Below are 25,595 nucleotides of genomic sequence, written 5' to 3' on the forward strand. Positions count from 1 at the left end.
CAGACTTTTTGTATCACAGTAGAATTCTAACAAATAGGCTTCTGGAACAGGGTTATGCTACAAGATTGAAGTAATCACTATACAAGTTTTATGGTCGTCATCATGAACTTGTGGATTGCTACGGCATATCCATCTGCGCCATGAAAACTGATTTGTTCAACGTGTCATAATTTTCCTTTCCTCCTTCGTCTACTCCGGACTTGCCTTTTTATGAGCAACGTGGCGAGTGTTTCTAGAAAAGCAAAGGACGCTTACCCTACCGTTGCACCTGGTCCATGCTCCCAGTTTTTAGTGGAGTCCAAGCTGCTCATTTGCTTTTTTTTCTTAGTATTTATTATTTTAGTTACTGTGAAAGTTCTAATGTTCGTTGGGTACCAATGTGGTTTTCGTGGGTAGGTCAAACCAAGAAATTTGGTTCTCAACGAATAGTAGATTTCCATTGATGGGTATACTGAAAATTTCAAAACCACAAATTCAAGATTCCACAAACTTGTGTTCCTTCCCTGATCCACGAAAACTGGTATCCACAAATTAAAGTACTTTCACAGTACTTCATGTTCTTTGTTGTGTATGTCTGTTTTTCATGTCTGGTCTTTATCCCTGGAGTCAGAGAACACCACTTCTTATTTTCAAGTTTTGTAAGAAAAGCAAGTGTCTATAGGTTACAGCAGCACCATTTCATTGGACAATCACAAAAAGAGTCGTGGAGAACAAAAACACATTGACAAGTACTGAAATCGTAGGTAAAAATTGTTAAGGCATTGTCTTGTTTTTCAATACATGTACCATACTTCCATCTTAAAGCAGATCATTAATTTAAACTTGCAAGTTGTTTTTTATCTTGCCACTGTATACATATAATAATTGCCATAATACATCGTTTAAAACTGATATTGAAACTGTTTGGCTCATATGAACTCAAGATCTCAACTGAAGACAACAGAACACATGTATGCTTGCTAATAAACATTTAATAATAATAACACATAGAAAATATGCAACTAACATAACAATAAAATAAACATTTTAACTTCAACTTTTTTGGTTATTATCTTAAAAAGTAATATTTTCAACTATCTCATGTTTCATACAGATAAACTTCTCACTGATATCGTCTCATATTATTTTTACTAATGTACTTAACATTACAATTTTTATTCATTTGTCTTAATGTTGATTCAAATCCAAAAATGTCGAAGTTAAAACAAGACTTCAGCAGTGAACAGTAAATAAACATTAAACAGAGTGAAAGGCTCTTTACAACTTGTAAAGATTGTTTTAAACTAGAAATAAAAACAACAGGACGGAAGTACTGAGGTGTTAGGGTCATCTTTTAATACTGATGTACTCAACAGGAAAAAATTTAAACTTATGTTCCAAAATAAGTAAATAAAAGCATAAGTTTCTGGATTTATTTTGTAAAAATATACTGAACAGTAGTGAGATTATATACTAAATAGATACCTCAGTGGCCAAATTTAATATGGTCAGAATGCTTGAATTTTTGTTCTTACCATAATTAAAAATCTTGGTATAGTACTGAGATATTTTTTCTTCTTACATTATACTATCTTAGCGTCAAGTCTTAAGTATGAGGTCTGAACACAAAGTCATAAGAACAATGCTGTTTCTTTTCAAATTAACCAATGGTTATCAATGAATAATTTAATTTCAGAAGTAACATGGATTATGATTGGATAAAAAATTTTGTCTGTCATCTCATAGACCAAATTTGTAATGACTAACATCATCAAACTTTTTTATCAGCCAGAGGTGTAAGATCTACCCGTTGAATTTTGATACTTCAATCAAATTATCAGAAATGACTGTTATATTTTTTCAGTCTATTCAAAATAACCTCAACATCTGTGGTGCACACTTGAAAATGACCTGCTACACAGGTTATTTATTGAGTACCACATGATTTTATAAAAAACATGGACATATTAAACTTGGACACAAATGTATTAAAGTGATACTGACCAATATATACAGATATGTAAATTTCATGCATCAATATATATATATATATATATATATATATATATATAGTTTATCTTCTTTTAATAATACACTGTAAAATAAAACCTGTCTAAGGATAAAGCATACTGAGAATAAGTGTAAAAATAAATTGTACAACCAGTCTAAAAGCTAAACATGTACATCTGGACGGAGCTTTTCATTGGGCACGAGTCATGGACGGTTTAAAAATTAAAACAATAAAATCTCCCTGAAAAATGAACAGGTATCTGAATAATTCTTTGTGTAAAGAGCAGTATGAATTGACACTATAATTCTCAGAAATTTCAATTAAAACTTTTACCATTCAAAGTTCTTTGGTCTTCGTTTAACAATAAAAGGAATAACACTGGTCAGAAAACTCTGTATAGCCATACAAAACCAGAATTGTCTTCTCTACATTGTAGTACTGTTCTAAACAGTGACTGTAATTCAAAATAATTTGAATTTGCATGATTTTTAAAATTTCTCATTAACTTTATCAAATTCCTTATTTCTTTATTGACTTTATGTACTTGCTAATATTAGTAAATTTTCAACAAATACAAACAGTTTAAATCATTAAACCAAATTATATATAATGTGAACAGTATTAGAATCTTAACACATAAGTTCTATAAATAGATCCTGATGAAGTGACAGATGAAGAATGTGATATCACACAGAAACAGGAATGTAGTCTATTATACTCTGTAGTGTCGATCAAAGTAGTCCTGAAATAAATAACATTATATTAGTTTATTCATAGAAGATATAATAGATAACATTACTTCAATGGACTTTCAATAGATTGTGCTTATGGTTTAAAATTTGATTTAATAAAATACCAAGACAAGGCTAATAAAATTTGAACTTTACAATGAAATGAAAAAAATCAATTTCAAGATGTATGAAAATTTGTTGTAACATTTCAAATTAATTAAGATACATTTTTGCAATAGTAAATAACAAAGAAATACTGTACATTATAACATTGAGATTTAAGTTACAAATAACAAACACATCTTTCTATACAAAAACAAAAACAATTAATGAATGAGAACAAAATAAAATGGCTGTCATTCCAAGTATCACACATAATAACATAACAACAGTGCAATATGTTCTGATGAGATGTTATTGTTTAATAAGAAAACCAAACATTAAAAATGATGAATACATGATGAAAGTTACGAAACTAAAAATAAACAACATTCAACAACTCTAAATGCTTAAAAAAGTTGTCAATTAACTTTACCACAAACAAATATGATTTTTACCCAAATGTAACATATCTAAGCTTTACTGTGATGCTGTAAATATGATAAAATTGAAAAAAAAATTTTGTGAATGACCAAACACTCCTTAAACCATCTGTTTGTTACCTAGAAACAACCAGCATTCTCTACTATAATCTAAAAATGAAATGTTCTAACATCCACAGTCTCATGCATTCATACATGTGTAATATTTACCATTTAAACATCCGAAGTCTTAATAAAAATCAAACAATGTCCAAGTTAATTCTTTATAAATTACTTTTTTTAAGACATGAAAAACAAATTACAAATAAAATACATATTTAAGGAAAACAGTGACACACATGAAAAGGTTTTGATGAGCTTGATTTTGTCACATGTGTAATTAAAATGTTTTTATAATTAGAACTAAAAAGATAATAATTGAGAGAAAAACTGATTTTGCAGACTAAATTACCAACTAATGAATAATTTATGTTAAAATACTTTTCTGAAACTATTGATTGTGTAGAGTTATCTGCCCTTGTTACTTACTGGTTCATTGTGTCCTGAGCCAGGTCTAGACCGAGATCTTACACCTCTGGCTGAATTGCCACTACTGGGAGAAGCCCCTCTACCACTAGGGGAGAAGGAAGTTTCTGAATCCCACCGTTCTAACTCCTCTCTTACTAATCTTTCCATCTGTTCTCTTTTAGCTTCATCGCTATTTCCATCAGACTTTACAAAAACAAACCAAGGTTAAATCATGGAGACAGACATGTTATTGATATCTTCTATTCTTGAAATACATTATTGCAACCATAAACTAATTGGATTCCAAAGCCAAACAAATGTCATGCAGTAATGCTACTCTGAAGAGATTCATTTAGAATTTAAAAATCGTATTTCAAGAATAAAAAAAAAATTGACATAAACAACTAGATTTTCTCTCTTCTAGAAAGCCTAGTTTTTACTTGGAAAAGTGGAAGTGTTACTGACATTATTGAAGTAAATTATCTGGGTATAAAAGCATTAAGTTAGCCACATCTAGACATGATAAAACAATACTTACCTTCACCAGTAATCTAGGTTCATTTTTTTATGTTTTTATTTGTCATCTGCTTTATTTTACAACAGTAAGTATATAGGTAAAACCTATCTTGAACAGCTGAATTTATAATACCATAAAAACCTATTTTAGCTCTGGATTTTCTCCTTACTACAATTTTATTGTAACCATGGCAGACATCTTAGTTTTCATTCAGTAGCAAAGTTTACTCAAAATTATTCAGCAAATTGTCTCAGTGAAAAAATTGAATGTTGACTTGTAGCCAAATGATTTTGCACCTTGTTTGTTCATTCTGTCTAGTTATTTTGTTAAATAATATATGTGCCAATAACCCCACACATATTTGGAGTTTCTGTTAAGGAGTGGTAAAACAAGTGATAACAGTATCTGGTCTATAACAGTACAGATTCAGAGAACAAAGTAAATATTCAGGTTAATAAGAACAAATCTGGAAAAACCAAAGCATTTTATGGTTTTTATGACTAATTCACAATTGGTATCCATAAAATAAAAATGTTCCACAAAATAATTGATGTCCTCTAAACAGAACTGTTATAACCTCCCCTGATACTGTTGCTATTAGTAACAAATCATCCAGGAACTAATAACTTACTTCTGTTATACTGTCTAATATTTTTCCCATTGTTTCTCTTCTTTTTAATTTAGCTTTTTCCATTGCTTCTAATTTGACTAATACAGCGTCTATCTTTGATACTATACTGCCTATAGAATGTTCCATTCTATCAACTCTGCGAGATAACACTGTAAATTCTTCATATGAAACACCATTTGAAGCTCTACCTGAGCGTGATGATTTTGTTCCACTGTCTTCATCGTCACTGTCTTCACCGCTGTCATCATTATAACTAACACGACTACTGGATCGTCTGGCTGTCCCAGGTCTATTTCCTGATTTCTCAAGTTGGTCATATTCTTTGTTAAGAGCATCCTATAATGAATCATTTTATTTCATTACAAATACTTGAAAACACTAAAATGTGCACCACTATACATACAACATATTTAGGACCATTTCAAATCTCTAATAGCTTTGTTAAATGACCTCAGTCTGAACTTTGTACTTGATCATTAACCACTGAAATGCAAGTTTCAAATTTATCAAAAGCACATCTGACCTTTTGGTTGTTGAGGTCAGCCTGCATTCTCTTTTGTTCAGCTTCATCCAGTACACGATCACCATCAATGTCATACTTGGCAAACAGAGCTTCAATTTCACCATCAGCATAACCTCGGCTGAAATTTTACAGAAATTTTCAAAAAAAAAAGAACTTTGCTTTCTGTTTGACTTTTACCAGATAAATTTCCACAGAAAAATAACAGTCTTACACACATATAGTTTTTTTTTTTTTTTTAGAATTGTAAAATATCCTGTATGATGCATATCATCTAACAAACCCAAAACATGTTTAAGTTAGAAAATTCCAGTATGACCACTCTCTCAAAAATAATAATTTTGATTTCAATACAAATAATATAATTCAACTTGATTCAATTGTTAAAATTTAAACTTCAATGTCTTCCCCTGTTTAGAAAATTTACGTTTTGAGATCCTGACGCCATTCGTCAAAGTCCAGCTGTTTGTCCTGGTTAATGTCAGCAGATTTCAGAGCCTTCTGGATGTCTACTATTTTGTCTCTCTTGAAGTTCAGTTTGTCAACCATCTTCATGTAGCCCTGCAATATACATAATATGATTTACATCTAGTACTTCAGATTTAATAGGACAGCAGTATTAAAGATACTTGTAAAACATAAATTTATCTTTCAATTCAAATGATGTCCTTCATTTCCTCATTTTTTATTTTACTTACTCTCTTGAAGTAGTCAGTCATTTCAAACTCGTTCTTCTGGTTGGCCATGTCACCTTTGACCTCTGAGTAGGTGTCATTAATGATGGCCAAAAACATGTTGATCAAGACGAAGAACACAAAGAAGACAAACAGCATGAAGTACAGAGGACCGAGGATACGGTTGGCTGCCTCCAGCTGATGGAAATCAAAGTCTCCTAAGATGATACGGAACAGTGTGAAGCTGTAAAAGACCAATTTATTATAGTATCTTCATGAAAAAGAGATAAAACAACATCTTAAAAGCACCAGTTTCATGGCCTAGTATCATAAAGAATCTCTAATTGAGATTTTCCTCAAATCTTTCCTCATCTCAAATACTGCCCAATCAAATCATTTGAAATTGAAGATTTGAAGACAAAGTCAAAAATTTGAGGAAAATCTCAATTTGAATTTGTTTTCATATGATACCCATGCCAGGTACTTTGGAAATCATACATTGTATAATTCATGTAACATATTAAAAACCAGTTTAATTATTATTGATGTCAAGTCTCATATGATTTAGATAAGACAAATTACAGCGAGTCTCTGGTTCTTCTGACATGAAATGTTAAATTAGTATTTTTCTAAAGTTCTTTCATATCTCATTCAAACTTATATGTATATTTTGCTCAATTGTTTTAAAATAAATCAGAGTCTTAAAATAGTACATGTAAATACATACAATGAGTTCTGGAAGTCACTGAAGTCCTTGACTTGTGTTCCGAAAAGGAGATATCCAAGCTGTGTGAAGGCCAAGAAAATGATGAAAAACATGACAGCAAAACCAGCCAAATCCTTGGCACATTTACCCAGGGTAGAGGACAGCTGTGTCATTGTCTTGTTGAAGCTGATGTACTTAAAGATCTGACAAAAATAAATAGATAACTAACAAAGCAGTAGTGAAAGAAAATACCGTAGAAGTATTATTGTTCGTGGGGTACCAATTTTCATGGTTTTCCCTTTGTTTGTATGATATAGTTCTAAAATACAAAGAATCAAAAATCTACGAACTGGCTATTTCCCTCTTAACTGGTACCCATGAGTAATACTTTCACAGTAACAATGCAAGCATATATTTGTTTGATCCTACATAGAAAAAGTTGTACTAATTCATCTACTTGTGAAGCTTTACACACAGATTAAACCTAACTATAATTGCTCAGTCTTACCTTGATCCAGGCAAAGAAGACAGCAATAGCGATAGCATTGTCAAATCTGGTCTGCCAGTAACTGAGATTCTCAAAATCAGCATATTTCTCTGGATTATCTAGTAGTTCCTTTAGCTTACTGTCCACAACAATTGTCCGATATATGTCAAACACTATACACAGAATAGCAATGATGATAACAACGATATCCAGGATGTTCCACATACTCTTCAAATAGGACAGCTTGTGTTTCTTGATCTGATAAATAAAAACATTATACACAAACTAAATCAAAAGATAATTTGTATGATTTGTACCTACAATTCTTATACACAAGCATAGGTATCATGAGTAAATGAGTGAGCTCAAAAATGTTACATCTATTACAACAACTTACATATTACAATGTATAGGTGTCATTGTTACAGAACATCCTGACAACTATATCTCACCTCAATAGCCTCCTCAACCATGTAGTATACAATGAAGAGCACAAAGATGAATTCACAGGCCAAGATAAAGTATTCTGTCACTGTTACATATCTAATCAACTTTACTGTACGGAATGTGTAGGATGGGATGGCACCTCCAGTCGCAGGAAACTCTATTACCAGTCTGAAAAATACATATACAATCTTCAATGTGTCATATTTCAAGCAAACATGTCAGTTTTCAAAATCACTTCCCAAATTCTTCAATGCATTCCCCTTTTATGTCAATGTTAAAGTTCTAACTATATTTCAATTGAACATGACAGTTCTTTACAAAATTGTATTTTTTTTCCTTTAGTGTTTGTATAATCTTGTACAAAGCTTAAACACAAGCAACAACACAATCAACAAATATTTAAAAAATACTGGTTTCATATGATGACATACCTGACAACACAGAACAAGTTGATGTTAGCATTGTACACAGTAAAGTCTATAAAGACAACTCTAGTCCCTCTTTGTATCCATAGATTATTGAAAAGATAATTGATAATTTCTGTAGAAGAGTTCTGACGACTTGTCAAGTCCTGTACATATCCTGCACCACTGTAGTGAGTCAACATACCCCAGTACGAAGACCCATCTAACTGACTTTCACTCTGGTAAGTCCATCTACGAAAATCAAAGTGAAAAATTTGATTAATCTGGTTCAAATAAGAACATTGCATTGATTCTAATTCTAGTTGACTCAATATTGATAAAATGATTCACATGGCACAGCAAGATATTTTTGCAGACGTCAAACCCTAAACAGTTGGGGCAAGTATGGACACACCATTCAAGCTTGATAAAGCTTTTAATTTTGGTTGTGATTAAATATTTGACACAGGAAATAATTTGATCAGAATCGCAGTGGCCCATTTTTGACCCTTTATTTCTCAATAATCCCTAAAATCAATCCTAGTCTTTCTTAGGGGGTATGGCACCTTTAATACAATTCAAAGAGATCTATCCACTTTTACTCAAGTTATTATTGGTACATCGGTTTCTTGCCCCTTTTTGGCCCTTCGTTCCTTAACAGTTCAAGAAACATTACCAAATCAATCCCAGTAATCCTTTTATGGTATAGCACCTTGTATTACAATTTCAAAGAAATTCATTCACTTACAGTGAATTCATTGTCCCGAAATCAAGAAAATGCTTGGTTCTGGTCCTAATTTATAAATTATTCAATAAAATAACCCGCAAAATTAATTCCAGTCTTCCTTTGGAGGTATGACACTGTACATGTATGGCACAATTTCAAAGAGTTCCATTTACTTATAGTCAAATAATTGTCTGAGCATCATGAAGAAGCTTCTTTGTGCCTCTTTTTTTTTGGTCCCTAATTACTAACTGGTTTGAGTCACAATCCCTGAATTCAATCCAAGCCTTTATTATGTGAAATGACACCTTGTGGTAAAATTTCAAAGCTATTCATTAACGATTAATCAAGTTAATGTCCCAACAACATGAAACTGTGTTTTGGGCCCTTTTTATGGCCCTTATTTATGGCAAACACTTAAAGTTACAACCCCATTGTGGTATAATTTCATAGAAATCTATAAACTTATAATCAGTTATTGTCTGGACATGAAATGTCTACTGACAGTCAATGGCAGCTTGATACCATTATATGACAGCAATTTTTTGTGTTGGTATAAAAATAATTTAGAACACAGTGTCCTTGTTTCAACTTTCTTACCCTGTGTAGTTATCATGGTTAGCTGTGTCAGAGGTTTTATCTTCCAAATTCTCAGAGTAAGAGTCGTAGCATTCACGAATAACATCAGCGAAATCATCATGGACTTGACAGGAATTGCTGCTAACTTTTAATTGTCTCATACGTGGAACACCAAGAAGTTTGTTTTCATAGTAGATATAACCAATCTGTTCTGCTGGTACAGGCTGGTCATTGTACCATTTCTCCCAATACAAACCATTAAGAAGGGGTCCCTTGGCAAACTGAAGAAAAAAAACAGACATCAAAAAATCAATTCACCACAGATCTGCTTTTTTTTTACAAAATTATAGACATTCATCTGAATCCTACATGTAATTGTTTGACTTATAATTGAGCTTTTTATACTAAACTGCACTGATCACTGTCATGGTAACAGTCTGTGCCAAAATATTTTGGCTTCTAACCTGAAAAGTCAATTTGTTATAATTTCATCAAAACAGAAAAATCACAGAACAGGTGGAATAACATTTTAACTAGTCTTTTGCATAAAGATAGTGACTTCATGTACAGATAGATGACAGAGTATTCTTGTATATTTAATGCAAAAACATACCGGTACTGAATACAATGCACATGTTAAGTTTCTTGTATTGCTATAATAAATAAATAAACCTAAGTAAAATATGATGGACTGTTTACTTACTTTCCAGAAGTCGTTGACATTAGTAATAGATCTGAAGGTTCCACCACCAGAGTGTACAGTGTCAAGAAATAGGTCATTCATCACCTTAGTGTAGTAGTACATAGTAGTACTGGTCATACCAAATGTCACTGAAATTATATACAAAAATGTACACTGATATCTGGTTATCACGTGCTCTGTGTACATGTACCTAATGTAAACACTATTATAATAAGCAGTGTTCTAGGATTTTTGTAAATTTTAGGGTTCCATGGGAAAATGAAGATTACTTTTCCCGGAGTTAAAGTCCATTTTCCTAACTTAACAAATCCTTCAAAATTCCAAGTTTTCTATTTGCCAAAGGGAAAGTAGAGTATACAACTTTCCCTCACCAAAACTGTGCTAGCCCTGGGTGACAGGGAAGTTGAATCATGGAACACTGATAAGATTTCAAAAATTATTATTGAAAGTATGGAAGTTCATATGGTACATATAATTAATCATTGTTTTAAGTATATTATTCTATATACACGTATCACATTCCAACAGAAAACTATGATAGAGGGACATAATCTCGGAAAAGATGGAATAATGGCATGTTCACTGAAATCATATATGTACTCGTTAGTTTGGGTAACATTATGACTACTGATAAAATATATTTTAATTTGACTTTCTTATTGTTCATGTACATGTACATTTGTAAGTATTTCAATGTTAATAAAACAAAAAAACAGAGGTTTTCAGGACATTAGAAGACAGTTATTACTAAATTAATTTTCATCTTCTGAATGGCTGAGAAGCATATCAAAAGGAAGAAAGGGTGCAATGCCATCCTTTTCAGCCTACATCATAGCTACATTTCGTACATTATATTTTTGTAGAACACTGCATATGTACAATCTAGAGTACTGCCATTGACAAAATCAATTTTTGACATAATAAATGTAATACTACTTACCAACACAAAGGATAACCAAGAACACCAGATAGATGATCAACTCTCTGAGAGTTGTCTTCACATGGAGCTCTCTATTGCCCTTGGTATTCTCTGTCTGTCTTGTTGCCCATAGAGCTGGTATAGAAACCATATTACATTGTCATTTCTTCTTGTCATTAATGCCAGTCATATAAGATTTCAATGAAAATCTTCAACTCTGATGCAAAATTGAAGAGAAATGGAGGATTTTTTCTGAAGGAATCACAAACTACTACTGTTAGTAATGGACATCAGCATTTTCTATTTTTTTTATACCTGGCATATACTGCACTTTATATCAGTGGTACCATGTATTAGTGATGACTAATACAACAACCAAAACAATGCAATGAATCTTGTATATATGACAGTATCAATAACTTTTGAAAAGTGATTGCTATTTTTTGCAATTTTCTTTAATAACATATTCATAGCAGGAATTTAGAACAAAATTCTTCCATGAACAAAGACTTAAAAACAAGTTTTTAGTTGAATATTTGATAGGGATTTAAAATTAATATATTGTACTGTAATATATACAAAATGCCTCAGAGAAGTTATCAGCATAGTTTTAAAAATACTTTGTCCTACCTATTGATTTATTTAAATGCCCAATATCTTGGTCTAGTTTACATTTAAACACATTTATTATTAATTCATCAATATCTGGGCAAAGTATATCAAATCTAATTATCATGTGTGTCAGATACACAAAACTGGAAAGTGTAGTTACATGCAAAGGAGAAACAATTTGATGAAATCTACAATTCAAAAACTTGTTATACCAGGGGCATCCAATACAAACATAATCATGCTGAACATCCCATATTAACAAAAAAAGTGGAAATAAATTTTGAATAATTTGTCAAGTTGTTTGACTGTCTCCATTCACTGAAATAAAACCCCTTTAAAATAAGTATTTATGTACATATTAGTATGTTAGGAAAAATATATATATTCTGAACTCCACAGTATCAGGGACTTTATACAGTTATATTGCACTTCCTGACAGTATTGATATACATTTTTGTTGATATGAGAAGGCAGAACAATTTTAGCTATTTACTTACACCTCAAACCACTAGTGAAGCAACTCCAGCATCCACCAGACTTTTTAGGAGGATTAGCTACTTCATTATTCCTTTTCACATTATTATCATGGTAAATATCGTTTTCCATTGCGGAGGGCAAATCGGGATCGTCTCTTGGACCACCAAAATCGAACTGATCAGGTCGTGCGTGTCCACCAGTTCCGTAAGGATCATCCCATGCGGTTCTCTGCCCACTCGAAGGCCTAACGTCTTTAGAACTCATGTCTGTCAAAGCTTAGCTTATCTGATAAGTCTTTTATTGAAACAATGAAATCTTGTCAATCTGCCAAACTTGCTTTAAATGAGAACTGTAAGCAAAATAGATCAGTGTTACCTTTAAATTCTTTTAATCAACCGGTTGAAGTCAATGTGTATATATCTAATGTTAAACCATGGTCCAAATATTTAATATACTGTGTTAAAACTGTTAACGTTCCAAACACCGAATACGGTAAATAATCAAATGACGTAAGTAGAGTTGCTTCCCCTCAAAGCACTCTAAATTATTTCTTAAATTCAGTCAAACACAATCCGGTCCCGTTTGAAACAAAACAAAACAAACTAACAAAAAAAAAGAAAAAGATACAAAACAAAACAAAACAAACTAACAAAAAAAAAGATACAAAACAAAACATAAACAAATTTGAAAGATAATTGAAATAATAACAGAATTTTCAAATAATGTTGCATTTTTTATAATCAATTATCAATCCTCATTGACCTGCAATCATCAGTTAATTATAAATTAATTACAACGCCGTAGACTACATCAAAAATCATTGTTTCGTTTATTATAAATCAGTATATTTTTATTATCAAGTGTCGATTCAAGTTTAAATGGTGCTTTTCGAAAAGAACTAATCCGATAGTTTTAGACAGATTATACAAAACTGTTGTGTTACCAAACATAGTACATGGCTTCGAGTTGTGGAACAATCTCAAGTCTGAGAATCTCTGAACTGTTTCCAGTTCAATTTTATAGTTAAAAATATACTTGATTTAAAAACTGCCACAAGATCAGATATGTGCAAAAGTATTATTGGTCTATCACCAATAATGAGTTCCATACATAAAGGCAAACTTTTTTATCTCCAGAAATTGTGTTCTCTTAACAATACGTACTTAACCAAAGGCGTTAAATGAGTTAAATATATTTTACTTCTTGCTTGACAACACAAATTTTTCTAATGCGACTTTTTCCCCTTTTTGGGCGGATAACAACATAAACGAAATTGAATACGGACTTTTATTACATACATCGTGAGTACTTTGTGTACCTATAGCTACGAACTAACTGAATATTTCTCGGAATATGTCAGGGAAGGAGTCTTTCCCTCAAAATCACGATGGAAATCAATTGTACATAAAGCGGTAGATGATACACAGCTCAGTGACTGGAGAAATCGCATTACAGCCGATTCCAATTCAAGCGTTTTGCGAACATTAGTAAAACAGTGTCAATACTGCGATTTTCTGGAAAAGTGCAAAGTCATTTAAAGACATTAAGAATGCATTCATTGTAACAAAACTCAAAACTGGAATTCCTTATTCAAACAGGCAGGTAGTCCGTGATTTCTGTAACTTATAAATTACTTATCAAAGTGTATTGGGTCGATTGATCATTGACCCCTCCTCTAATCAAGACAAATTAGCAGAAAACTTAACCATTTTTTTACTTTGGTAAGTAGGATATTCAAAAACTACATTGATTTATCTTTCCATTTACATATGATATAGCCGTGTACCCTCCAGGTCCATTAAGCTCGAAAACTAAAGCACTTTTTGATACCTGTGCGCAGCACTATGTAGTTTTGTCTCTTACTAGCTCGACCATAAAAGAAATATTATTTAAAAGCATATGGGTTTTCAGAGTGAAATATCTACTTCTTAATAAACTTGGCATTATCATATATGTGTTAACTCATTCTTTCATGTGTGACAGAAAAAAAACATCATACAAAGTAACAAGAAAACAAAGTGGACGTATGATAGAGTGTATACGGTGGTCAATATTAGGTTTTGTTTGTGATCCGTTCGTGGCTCGTGAGGATAGTAAATCCCGATACATTTCGAATTCAAGGAACGAAATCAACCTAAAAATATATTTGAATAATAAGGAAAAAATCCACAGATCAATACTAACACAAGGAAATTGTGATAAGCAAAAGAGGATTAAAAAAAAGAAATTACAAGAAAAAAATCGTTAATTGATATAAACTTTGTGAGACAAGTGAAATGCGACGCCTTCAAATATTCTAAACATATAGGATTGTACTTTATTTTGTGTAAGACTAAAAGGGGTGGAAGAATAATCTTTTTTTCCTTTTTTTTTTGGGGGGGGGGTTAAAGTGAAGTTCACAAGACTTTGCCCTCTTCCGAAAAAAAATCTTTTTTACCCCGTGAAAAACGGTAATTATTGACCAAGCAGTGTACAACCTCATGGAACAGTACCATGCTGGACCGAATGAATACCTTTGAGTGGATGTCCGAACAGATATGTATTTTTAACTGCATAAAAGTTTCGAAATTCAAAGAAGGTCAAGATACATGGAACAGCTATGGGGCACAATGTTAATTATTTAGTGTACCACCATTTGAATCTACCTCCTGCTCAAGACAGCGAAAATGGTGGGTATTTAAGAAGTCTGACTAATACCTGTTTTGTATTATTCTAGTCTAGTGTAATTGGATGTATATACAGTACAGTATACTACAGTAGAGGGTTCCAGAAGAGTCAAGCTTCTGAAACTTGTTGACATCCGAAATAGGTAAGGTATACAATGTTAACATTTGTCAATCTTATCATTCTGTGCTTAAAATTTCATGATGAAATTATGAATATTCTCGCAAGTTTGATAGTTCATAAAATAAAAACTAAGATTAATCCAATAACATGTTGAGGTGTATAAAGCGTTATTTGTCTCCCTAAAAAAGTGGAAAGAGACCAATAAGTTTTAAAAATATTTCTACTTACTTACCAATCGTCGTGTACGTTTATCTAATGTCCTATGAAGTTCCTGAAACTGCGTCATCAATTTTTATAGCTGTATCGACCTGCTACCTAGGTAATCAGCTTTCTAGCAGGGTCCCATGCATAATAAATGGAAATACTCGGTCCAACATCGATATTTCACGGCAACTCTTTGTAATTTCCTATTTCAAACAATACAGGTATTGGAAAAATCAATTATTCCTAATTATTGTTCAATTGATTTTAAATGATGTTTTGCGTCAGGTATACAATTATTTATTATTAAAAGGTATACAATTATTTATTATTAAAAGTAAAAACGGAAAATGTAGGCTTCGATTGCTTTGTACACAGAAAGGTAGATGTTAGATAATGTCAGTATTGAAATTTTATTTCACCGACCAGTGCTGAATAGTAACGATAGAATATACATTGGAAAAGGGACAGAAGACAGACCCCTATACATCTGAATAAATCATAGAAGAATGGTTACATGGATGACAACGAAAATAACAGCGTTTAGAATATTTGTGAACTTTTTTTGTGTAGAAATACCATATCAAGAAATCAAAGACAAGACGATCGGAAGAAAGAACAGATAACGAATGTCAGCGCATACTTATTATTATTATTATTATTATTCTTTTATTATAAGATTACGATTGCAACCTTTTTGTGTTTTGATTATACATAAATAATTTAATTTCACGGGAAACTTTCTGATTTTGTCATACGTCATCAACCTTTTTGCTGATTTATTCCTTAAATTTTGATATTAAAATTAAATTGTAAGGAATGATTGTTATAATTACATTTTTTCGGTTTATTCAAAATAACCTCAATTATCGTGGTGCTACACAGATTATTTAGTGTGCACCACGTGGTTGTAGTACTATCCTATAGTCCGAAAAAATAAAACAGTCATTCATTAAATATCATAGAGGAATTAAAGATTCTTTATAGAAAAATATAATTGTTTTAATAATACTAAGGTCAATGGCCTTAGCATTAATTGGATTAGCTAAAGTATACCTGAATAAATGAACAATAAAATAGTAAAAATGAATTAAGTAATATCATTACTGTCTAATTTGTAATATGCTATATCAACAAGAAGACGTTTTGTAATTATAAACGTTTAATTGACCGATTAGTGTTTTTACGGTCTTGACTATCCTTACGGATCTCGCACGACCGTTTCCTTATTCACTATCCTTACGGATCTCGCACGACCGTTTCCTTATGGGGATTGTGTTAGTACATGTCTGTTAGTAGTTTCAGGTAGCGGAGCCCAGACTTTGGGATACCTGACCGAAGAACTCAGTCAGAGTATGTCGTACTAGCGGCTGGGCTGCTCTGTTGACGCTCTGGCCTACTCCCAGGCCCCTCGTGGGTCATACAGCGTTTCCCCACTCTAACTGTTTGAGTCCGTCAACGTGTAGAGTGATGCAGATGCGTTTAATTTATTTTGCCACCAAGTTATATAGATAAATGAGTACTTAAAGTGGTTAACTTCATATACTTTTTGAAAAGAAATAAGTTTTATTTATTAATTCAAAAATGAGTTTATTTATATTGATTTCTATAAAACTTCGTATTCTGCTTGATATGATTGAAAGTTCACTGAACTGTTTATATCCCGATCTTCCAGGAATGCAGATATAATCGGCTATTCTTTTGATTCACTGTTGATGTCAATCAAAGAACCCCTATCATAATACTTCAGCTATTTTTGCTGCTATATCACTTTATCATAAATTTCATTGATTGGAATTACATTAAATTCTTTAATAAAACACCTGAATTGATGAAAGTATTCAACTAAGCTCTTATGGAATTGTTATATTGTTTATTCATCCGATCCGTAGGAAAAATGGAACTCCATACCGAATCAATAAGTTTTCTAATTAAACAATAACAAGAATAAAACAACAACGAATTCACAGAAGCATAACAAAGCAGCAATCATAAAACATATTGACATAGTCGATAGGAGATGTTTGAGCTCTCTCTGAGTGATTTTTGTCCACTGAACTTTATATTTGCATAATTGACTTTTAAAATGCTAAATAGTCCCAAAATATAAGAAATATTGGACCAATTTAACAATCAATCGTTTAATTGGGACAAACTGTTATGTCAACACACAGAAGACAAAATTACAATCCACAAAATACAGGGATAACAGACAAAATAACAAAACACACAATAAAGGGGTAACTAACAAAATAACAAGTCACACAATAAAGGGGTAACAGACAAAATAACAAGCCACACAATAAAGGGGTAACTAACAAAATAACAAGCCGCACAATAAAGGGGTAACAGACAAAATAACCAGCCGCATAATAAAGGGGTAACTAACAAAATAACACACCACACAATAAAGGGATAACTAACAAAATAACAAGCCACACAATAAAGGGGTAACTAACAAAATAACACACCACACAATAAAGGGGTAACTAACAAAATAACACACCACACAATAAAGGGGTAACTAACAAGATAACAAGCCACACAATAAAGGGGTAACGGACAAAGTAACAAGCCACACTATGAAGAGATAACAGACAAAATAACAAAACACACAATAAAGGGGTAACTAACAAAATAACAAGTCACACAATAAAGGGGTAACTAACAAAATAACAAGCCACACAATAAATAGGTAACAGACAATATAACAAACCAAACAATAAAGAGGTAACAGACAAAATAACAAGCCATACAATAAGGAGATAACAGACAAAATAACAAGCCAAACAATAAAGAGGTGACAGATAAAATAACAAGCCACACAATAAAGGGATAACTGACAAAATAACGAAACACATAATAAAGGGGTAACAGACAAACTACAAAAAGCCACACAATAAAGGGATAACTAACAAAATAACGAAACACACAATAAAGGGGTAACAGACAAAATACAAAAAGCCACACAATAAAGGGATAACTAACAAAATAACGAAACACACAATAAAGGGGTAACAGACAAACTACAAAATAACATAAAGAACATTCAGAGCGAATCCCTCTAAAGAGTGAAGAGTTCTCGTTTCTTGCAAGACATGTTGCAGGTTATGGTCTCAGTATCGTATTAATTTTCCCATAGACTTCTATAGTGAAGTGCATATTTTTAGGATTTTTTAAAAAATATGTAAATTGATTCAATAAAACTTTCACTTATGTAGCATTTCTAAGAACATGTGAAAAAATAATTTCCCGCAAAGAAAATAGGGTGAGTCCACGAAGATCGGACAGAAAAGTAGTCTTGAACTATAAATAGCCATTTTCCCTACTCTCACTTTCGTTTTGCACTCACCAAACCAACCTTTTCAGTGGAACATTTTTATGATATTATGTTAGATTTTCTCTTAAAAAAGTTCTTCATCTTCCAGTGTGATGTTTGCTCTATTTTATAAGTCATTGTTCATATCTTTTGACAAAACATTAGTTTGTAGAGAGGCAAAAAGAAAATGCACTATATCTTTATAGCATCCATGGTTTGACGTACACCCGCTCAGGGATATGCAATACGATACTGGTACCTTATGTCCGGCGACACACACACATAAAAGTCGTTTGTCGAAACGGAAACTAGACATCAATCAATACTTATCACGATTTGGAGAAAGGAAAACAGAAAACTGACCCAACAAACCGAAACATTCAAGATACATTTAGTTATTAATGCAAAACCTCCATTTCACCAATCAAACTCCTGTTAACATTAACTACACATTTCTAACATAACTGAAATTCTATCTAACTTCATCAATTAATCATCGCCTTATCTTTATACAATTCTGTTTATCGTAACTTGCATGCCTCCAATCTGTAATGATCAATTTATAAACTGCGAACGCTAGTTTTCTGCATTACAGCTTAATTACTTTTATAAATAAACAAATTGGAAATGTTGACATAAGATTTGTAAATCTCAGAATATGCAATGATTTCAGAAGAAACTAATGACTCACTGCGAACCAACATTCTTATACACTATAGCAATTTTACAGAATAAAACAAAAACAGAAAACAAAAACAAACTAGAAATACTGTGAGCAAGCTCTCCAAGAGAAAATCCCCGATTAAAATGGAGTTATGTTCAACTCTTTATGTTGAATTAGCCCCCTTTCATTCTACAATAATTATGTTCCTTCAGGCACATCTACATATGGTGCCAAATCTTTCTATAAAATTTCATCAAAATCCCTTGGGCGGTAATTAGGTGATTTACAAGAAATGTGGACAGACAGACAGACTACAAGGTGATTCCTAGATACCATAAAATTTTTTTTGTGGGAGTAAAGAACAAACTAAATATAAATAAAACCATTTAATCAAACAAATAAACAAATAAAAACTAGACAAAATCAGAGTTATCTGTGGCGGATATACTCTTTCACACAAACACACACATACAATACGGTATTATGGTCGCCATTTATTTGTTAAACATGTTTGTTGTGTTGTGACTGTTTTTTTTTTCATCTTTACTTGAATACATATCAACAATTAAAATTAAGACTGAGACATTTTCATTATCAGTGCCAATGAACGAGTAATCAAGGGAATCAAAATTCTAGCGGAAATCAAAATAATGGAATCCAGGAACAAAGACCAGACAGGGAAAATAGACACACACTACATGAACATTAAATAACCAAAATAATACGTACAAAGCAACAAAAGTAAATGAGCCAATCGGACCAACATAACATATTCTGTAAAATTGCTATATAGAATGTATAAGAATGTTGGTACAAGTTGTTTATTTACTTTTGTTGCAATGAACAAAGTATAATGTAAATACAAGTCTAGTCGATACCACGAGTGAACTAATCGGAAGTTATTCACCACTCTGCGGCTTGCTGGTGTCTCGCTGATTTTGGACTTATGCAAATAAAACTCTTGGATCTTCATGTTTTTGAGTTAGCAAGCATAGAACTCGTAGCAGTGCTTCTGCTTGTACGGCTTTGAATATATGACGACCAGGTCTTCGCTCTCTCGGAAACCAGGCTTCGAACTTTCCCAAAACACACAAATGCAATGAATATAAACACGCCTTGCCATGAGTTAAAGAATATGAATAAGTACCAGAATACTTGCTCGTTCGTGAATGAAGCAATGTAGGCAAATACCCACGTAAGTCCCATTACAACAGACAATTTAATATAGACGAGGAGCTTGCATGATTTCTTTCGCCTTAAAATCTTGTTAGTTTGATGACTGGATCTATAGATTGATCTTACGGTGAAAATATAGAAGAAAATATTGGTTAGTACAACCAACCCGATTGGTAGTATAAAATACACGAGCAGAGCTAATCTGTTTCCAATCCAACAAATAACGTGGCCATACCTCGGACGATAAGGATTGGAGGTCAACAAATCAAGACATATCCCAGATACGACAACGATAAGCGGTGTAATCCAGGCATAAATGGAGTACCAAACGAATCTTCTGCTACTCTTGTCTTCGTTAGATTTCACGAAACCTTTAGAAAACGTAATGAAGATATCGAATGACATGCAGTTCATCCAAAATACAGAAGCTAAAAATGTATAGTGTATGGTCACGGCAAATCCAGTGCATAAATGCAATTTGTCTTCAACCTTATTAGCGAGTAAAAACAAGAGTTGGGCGACCAGGAGAGACACCATTAGGCAAATTAAACTCTTGCCTGGAATATTCTGGAGTCTTGGGAATCGGATATATAGATACAAAGTAATAGTTAGTGCCGTGATGGAGAGAATTGATCCCACGAAAGATAAAACGCTTTCTGATTCCTGATACACTGTAATCAAGGAATCATGTGATTCCTTCGTTCTAAAAACATTCTGACAAACAAATGTTCTATGTCCATCAAAATAAAAAGAGTCATTAGCAATAGTCTTATTTATTACGGAGATAAATAGGATATGATCGTTTATAACTTCGTATTCTGAATCATTCAAAAGAATATAAACACACGACGGAAGTTTTCCTACGGCTGAATCTGTATTCAAACTGTTTTCATCTGTTTTATTTCTTGGCTTGAACAAACAAAGGTTATTTTGGAAGACAAGAGGAGGGATACATTTCAGTTTTCTACAAGTATCCGTGAAAACGTCATACATTTCTGAATCCTTACAAACTTTCTTCAGCTTTTCCACAATTTGGTCTCTATTATATTTTTTGTATTTACCAGTAGCCTCACCGGTTTGAAAGTCAAACAGGTATTTGTATGAATATACCGGCCTCCTTTTACCCCCCTTTGGGCGTAGCTCCCATGCAAGTGCACTGCAAGTTAAATTTTCGGGTGATTCATCATTACAGAGGACACAACCAATGTTCTTGTACACTTTATGGTCAAAAAGTAATTCACGCTCACCATGTTGACAAACTTTTGAATGTTCACTCAAAATACAATTATCTACAACAGGAAAACACTCTCTGGCCACAATGCCATTCGGTGGAGATTGCGTTAAAGAACAGTCATTGTCGTTCACAACACTGGAAAAGGACATGTTAACGTCTCCGTTATGTCGCCATGAGCAAGAATAACCCGCCTGCCACATGACGAAGTCCTCTTCGTTACAGGCGGCACAGTACATATTTCTGTAAGTATAGTTACTGTTTTTACCACTTACTACAATATGGGTGCCTTCAGCTTTCTCGCATGATCTACGAAGATCTGCTCCGGTGCCCATTGGACACGTCTGCACCATAAAAATGTATGATTTGACATTTATCTGAGGTAAATAAACACAACTAAATGTGGGTACAAAGGTGTTTTTTGATTGTGTTTCTGTAACGTCTGAACAACAGTCGCCATAAACAGAACAATGAGAATCACATTTACAGGTTCGGTCATCAATGTACGGCACTTTGCATGACCACTTACTTTTACAGAAAGTTCCATTCAAATCTCTCATATTTCCGTCCAGCATGTTCAAGTTTAATGAATACTCTTCATAACGCATGATATCATTTTGTGAAAATCCAAAATAGAAGCAACGAGAGAGAAAAATGCAAATTAGTAAAAATTCCACCATTTTATTGCGCTGAGAAGACGCTACTGATAATTTGTATCAAAAGACGTGATTTTGATAGAGAACATTCGGCTGATCTGTTTATCTGCGTAACTCCACTAAGTATTTCAATTAGTTTCGGAAATAGAACGTACATAATAACAATGATGAGTGCGAATATGAACCGTGACACTAAAATCCGTGTCAAAACGAATTAAATTATTTCATTAAATAAAACATTCAGTATTATATTGTAAAGTCCGTTTGGTTAGTCACTTCCCGTAGTTCATCTTGTCATAACACTCCGGAATGGAAACCATCCAAACTGACTGGCTAATTTATAGCTATGTGATGGTATAATTTATTTTTGCTGACAATGGTGCATTTTTTTTTTCATTCGTCTAATGCTTCTAGCTACGCAAGTAAATAATTAGAACAAACTTATTTATACCCGATTTTGTCGCTGCTAATTGATATCTCAAATTATTTTAAGCCAGAACCATTCGAAGTTCACACCACCAAATCAAGAGTTTCAGTCTACCTAAAAGCGAGACACAAAATCACGACTAAAATGAATCTAATCTAAAACGAAGACTGAATAAGTGAAAAAAATATCCACTTTTGAACGCCCTATGAGAAATGTCTAGTTAAAAAGGGATAAATTTTCAATTTAAGCATTCTTCTTTAGCTTTTCAAAAATTAATGGTATTATTTAAATCTAAATATCAATATTTGACCGGACATGCTTCATAACTTATTTTTTTCACCAATCCCGCAGAAGTGTCATTTTTCACCTTCACCACACGTTATGTTAAAGGAGTCAGTTCCATGTAAATCATCACATAAGAATGTGACACAAAACGGAACTACTATATAGAACTTTTACATAGGCGACGTAAGACAATTCACGTTACTCTTTATGGCATACGTGCCTTAGTTATCTTTTGTTTGAAAGCCAATGCATTATCACTAAATATAAAAAGCAGCTTTAAAAAAACCTGAATGATAAGAGCATCCCTTCGTAAAACCTAAGTCATTTCAGAGTATTGCGCCTATTTAGAACTTGACGAATTTGGAATTTCTAATGTTGGTAGTTTTGATGATATTGCCATTTTTATACGCCCGTCTATATGGTATACCGTTGTCCGCCCGTCAGTCCGTCCACACGTCGCGCGATAACTCAAATTCGCTTTTACGGATTCAAATGAAATTTTAACACAATATTAATATTAACGGAAGACAGCTATCTTTCGATTTTGAAGAATTTTTTATTTGTCGTTCCAGAGTTACGGAACTTTATTCACTTAAAAATTTATATTATTGTCAAATCTGATGTAATAACTCAGCTGTACTGATACTACTCTTGAAATTTTGCATACACTTTTATAGACATGCTAGATTATGGTTGTATAATGGTATACCATTGTCCGTCCGTCCATCCACACGTTGCGCGATAACTCATATTCGCTTTTACGGATTCAAATGAAATTTTAGCACAATATTAATATTCACGGAAGAACGCTCCCTTTCGATTTTGAAGAATTATTTATTTTGTCTTTCCAGAGTTACGGAACTTTATTCACATAAAAATATATATTGTTGTCAAATCTGATGTAATTACCACGACATAAGATTGCTGCTTACTTACAGTTTTTGAAAAGCTGTATTATATTGGGACCAACAAACGACTTCAATTCTACAATAGATTTGATTTTTATGAATACTGACAATTATCAGAGTGGTACCCTAGAAACTTATTATTCTGACCACAAGGCAATATGGACTTCCTTACAGTAGAAGTAGAAGGAATTGTACTATTAACTGTAGGTCTTACCTCATAATAATATTATTACATAATGAATTATTTGTCCAGTTTTCAATTCTGTAGTTTATTATAGTTTTATCTAGTTCAAAAACAAAGAATCCCTTTTAAATGCAATTGTATTCTTTCATCATGTCAAACAGTTGTAAGATCATTTATACTTTTTTAATTAATAACTGAAGAAAAACTTTGCTCACTATATATACAGATTAATTTTTTGGTAATCAGAAATCAGGTTATTGTTTTCTAAAATTTATACCATCAGCTATTCTTACGGACGGGCATATCTTGCGCTCTTAGAGCAGCTGTTTATTTAACATGTTCTGAGTCAACTTACAGTAACTGAGAGCGTTCTTTAAGCGGGTATCTCATGTTTCTTCTATGGTGTATGTTGAGAGAATTGGCTGTTAATCGGTGACCGAATTTATTGTTTTTTTTTTTGTTGTTGTTTCAGTTCATCTTTGATTAAGTTCATATGGTTAAGGTCGTATAAAAACTAGTGTAACCCCACCAAAGAACCATGTATTTGTGTCATTTTACTTTTTAGTTTTATTTTGAAGAGGTTTCTTTGTTCTGTTACCATTGATTTTATTACTTTTGTTGCCGGAGCCTTTCAGAGCTTACTTTAAGGTGTGATTACTCTTACTGAAGACCTTTTGATGATCTCTGAAAGTATTTACTATTGTGTATTTAAGTTATACGTTGATGCATTTGTTACGTTTCACCAAATCCGTTCTTTTTTTTCTATTTTCATTCAAAAACATTCTTATATGCCATTAAATTTAAAAACAAAATGGGCTGCATTTTGGGTCACGGAATTGTACTCCAGCAATGCTAGAGTTGTCTGGCAAGCTATTTTGTGATGAAGGAACGAAATTCCAACCTCTTGCGTTGTAGGAGTAACGGAATTGAAGATCTCTTTAATCCAAGGTCTATTGTTCTGATCAGACGACGCTGATTACTTGATTATGTTCTGTGGAGGATCATAACTAAAACACATTGCATCTTTAACGGGATTCTCTTACAAATTCTTATATAAAATATTTTTATACAGGCAAATAGCATTTACAGTGAGCAAAATAATAAACTTCAGGGCATAGAGTTCAGACTATTATTTTAGTGTTCAAAATATTTGGAATTTCCTTATTTATGTATTTAAAAATCAACGACAGTTAGACCCAATGATCTAAAAAAAGTATGCAGATTTTCCATTTTTTTTTATTTTAAGGTATGCAGATTTTCCATTTTATTATTTTAAAAATTTATTTTAAAATAGTTATTTGTTAAAACCATAGGTAACCGTTACCTTTAACTAATAACTTTCCTAAAAATGGAAAATCTACATTGCATAGAGCAGACATTTTAGTTATGAAGAAATGCGACTCAGTTCAAAGTGTAATCAAGGAAAACCAAGGTTATAGGGGTAATCAAAAGAATGTAACCCAGGGACAAAGAAAAGACATGGAGAACAGACATACACAATAAAGAACATAAAGTAACTAAAATCATACATAAAAAGTAACAAAAGTAGCAACTCGCACTCCTCTAAAAACTGGGAGCATGGACCAG

At 32.5% G+C, this 25,595-nt stretch overlaps 2 protein-coding genes across 7 annotated transcripts; both read right to left on the reverse strand.

Annotated features, from left to right (window-relative positions):
* Positions 1-953: 953 nt before the first annotated feature.
* On the reverse strand, positions 954-15,332 carry LOC148618375 (polycystin-2-like). Of its 6 annotated transcripts, none has more exons than XM_088577225.1 (15): positions 15,190-15,332; positions 12,191-12,519; positions 11,103-11,216; positions 10,163-10,290; positions 9,481-9,740; positions 8,184-8,408; positions 7,758-7,920; positions 7,327-7,563; positions 6,840-7,021; positions 6,137-6,356; positions 5,866-5,999; positions 5,442-5,559; positions 4,919-5,254; positions 3,792-3,974; positions 954-2,732 (listed from the first exon to the last, which is right to left on the reverse strand). In XM_088577225.1, the coding sequence occupies exons 2-15, from the start codon at positions 12,432-12,434 to the stop codon at positions 2,703-2,705; spliced, it is 2,574 nt and encodes an 857-aa protein (XP_088433351.1). In that variant the 5' UTR covers positions 12,435-12,519; positions 15,190-15,332; the 3' UTR covers positions 954-2,702. The 6 variants fall into 6 exon arrangements, with proteins under 6 accessions (XP_088433351.1, XP_088433352.1, XP_088433354.1 ...); XM_088577226.1 differs by having other exon boundaries at positions 15,186-15,278; XM_088577228.1 differs by lacking the exon at positions 15,190-15,332 and adding an exon at positions 3,279-3,311 and having other exon boundaries at positions 12,191-12,701.
* A 4,180-nt stretch (positions 15,333-19,512) lies between these two features.
* On the reverse strand, positions 19,513-22,613 carry LOC148618376 (uncharacterized). The gene has a single exon (XM_088577238.1). The coding sequence runs from the start codon at positions 22,226-22,228 to the stop codon at positions 20,111-20,113; it is 2,118 nt and encodes a 705-aa protein (XP_088433364.1). The 5' UTR covers positions 22,229-22,613; the 3' UTR covers positions 19,513-20,110.
* Positions 22,614-25,595: the final 2,982 nt, after the last annotated feature.

This window comes from Perna viridis, chromosome 4 (genome assembly GCF_037379345.1).
Source record: "Perna viridis isolate PV_CMFRI_1.1 ecotype Kerala chromosome 4, ASM3737934v1, whole genome shotgun sequence".
NCBI lineage: Eukaryota > Metazoa > Mollusca > Bivalvia > Mytilida > Mytilidae > Perna > Perna viridis.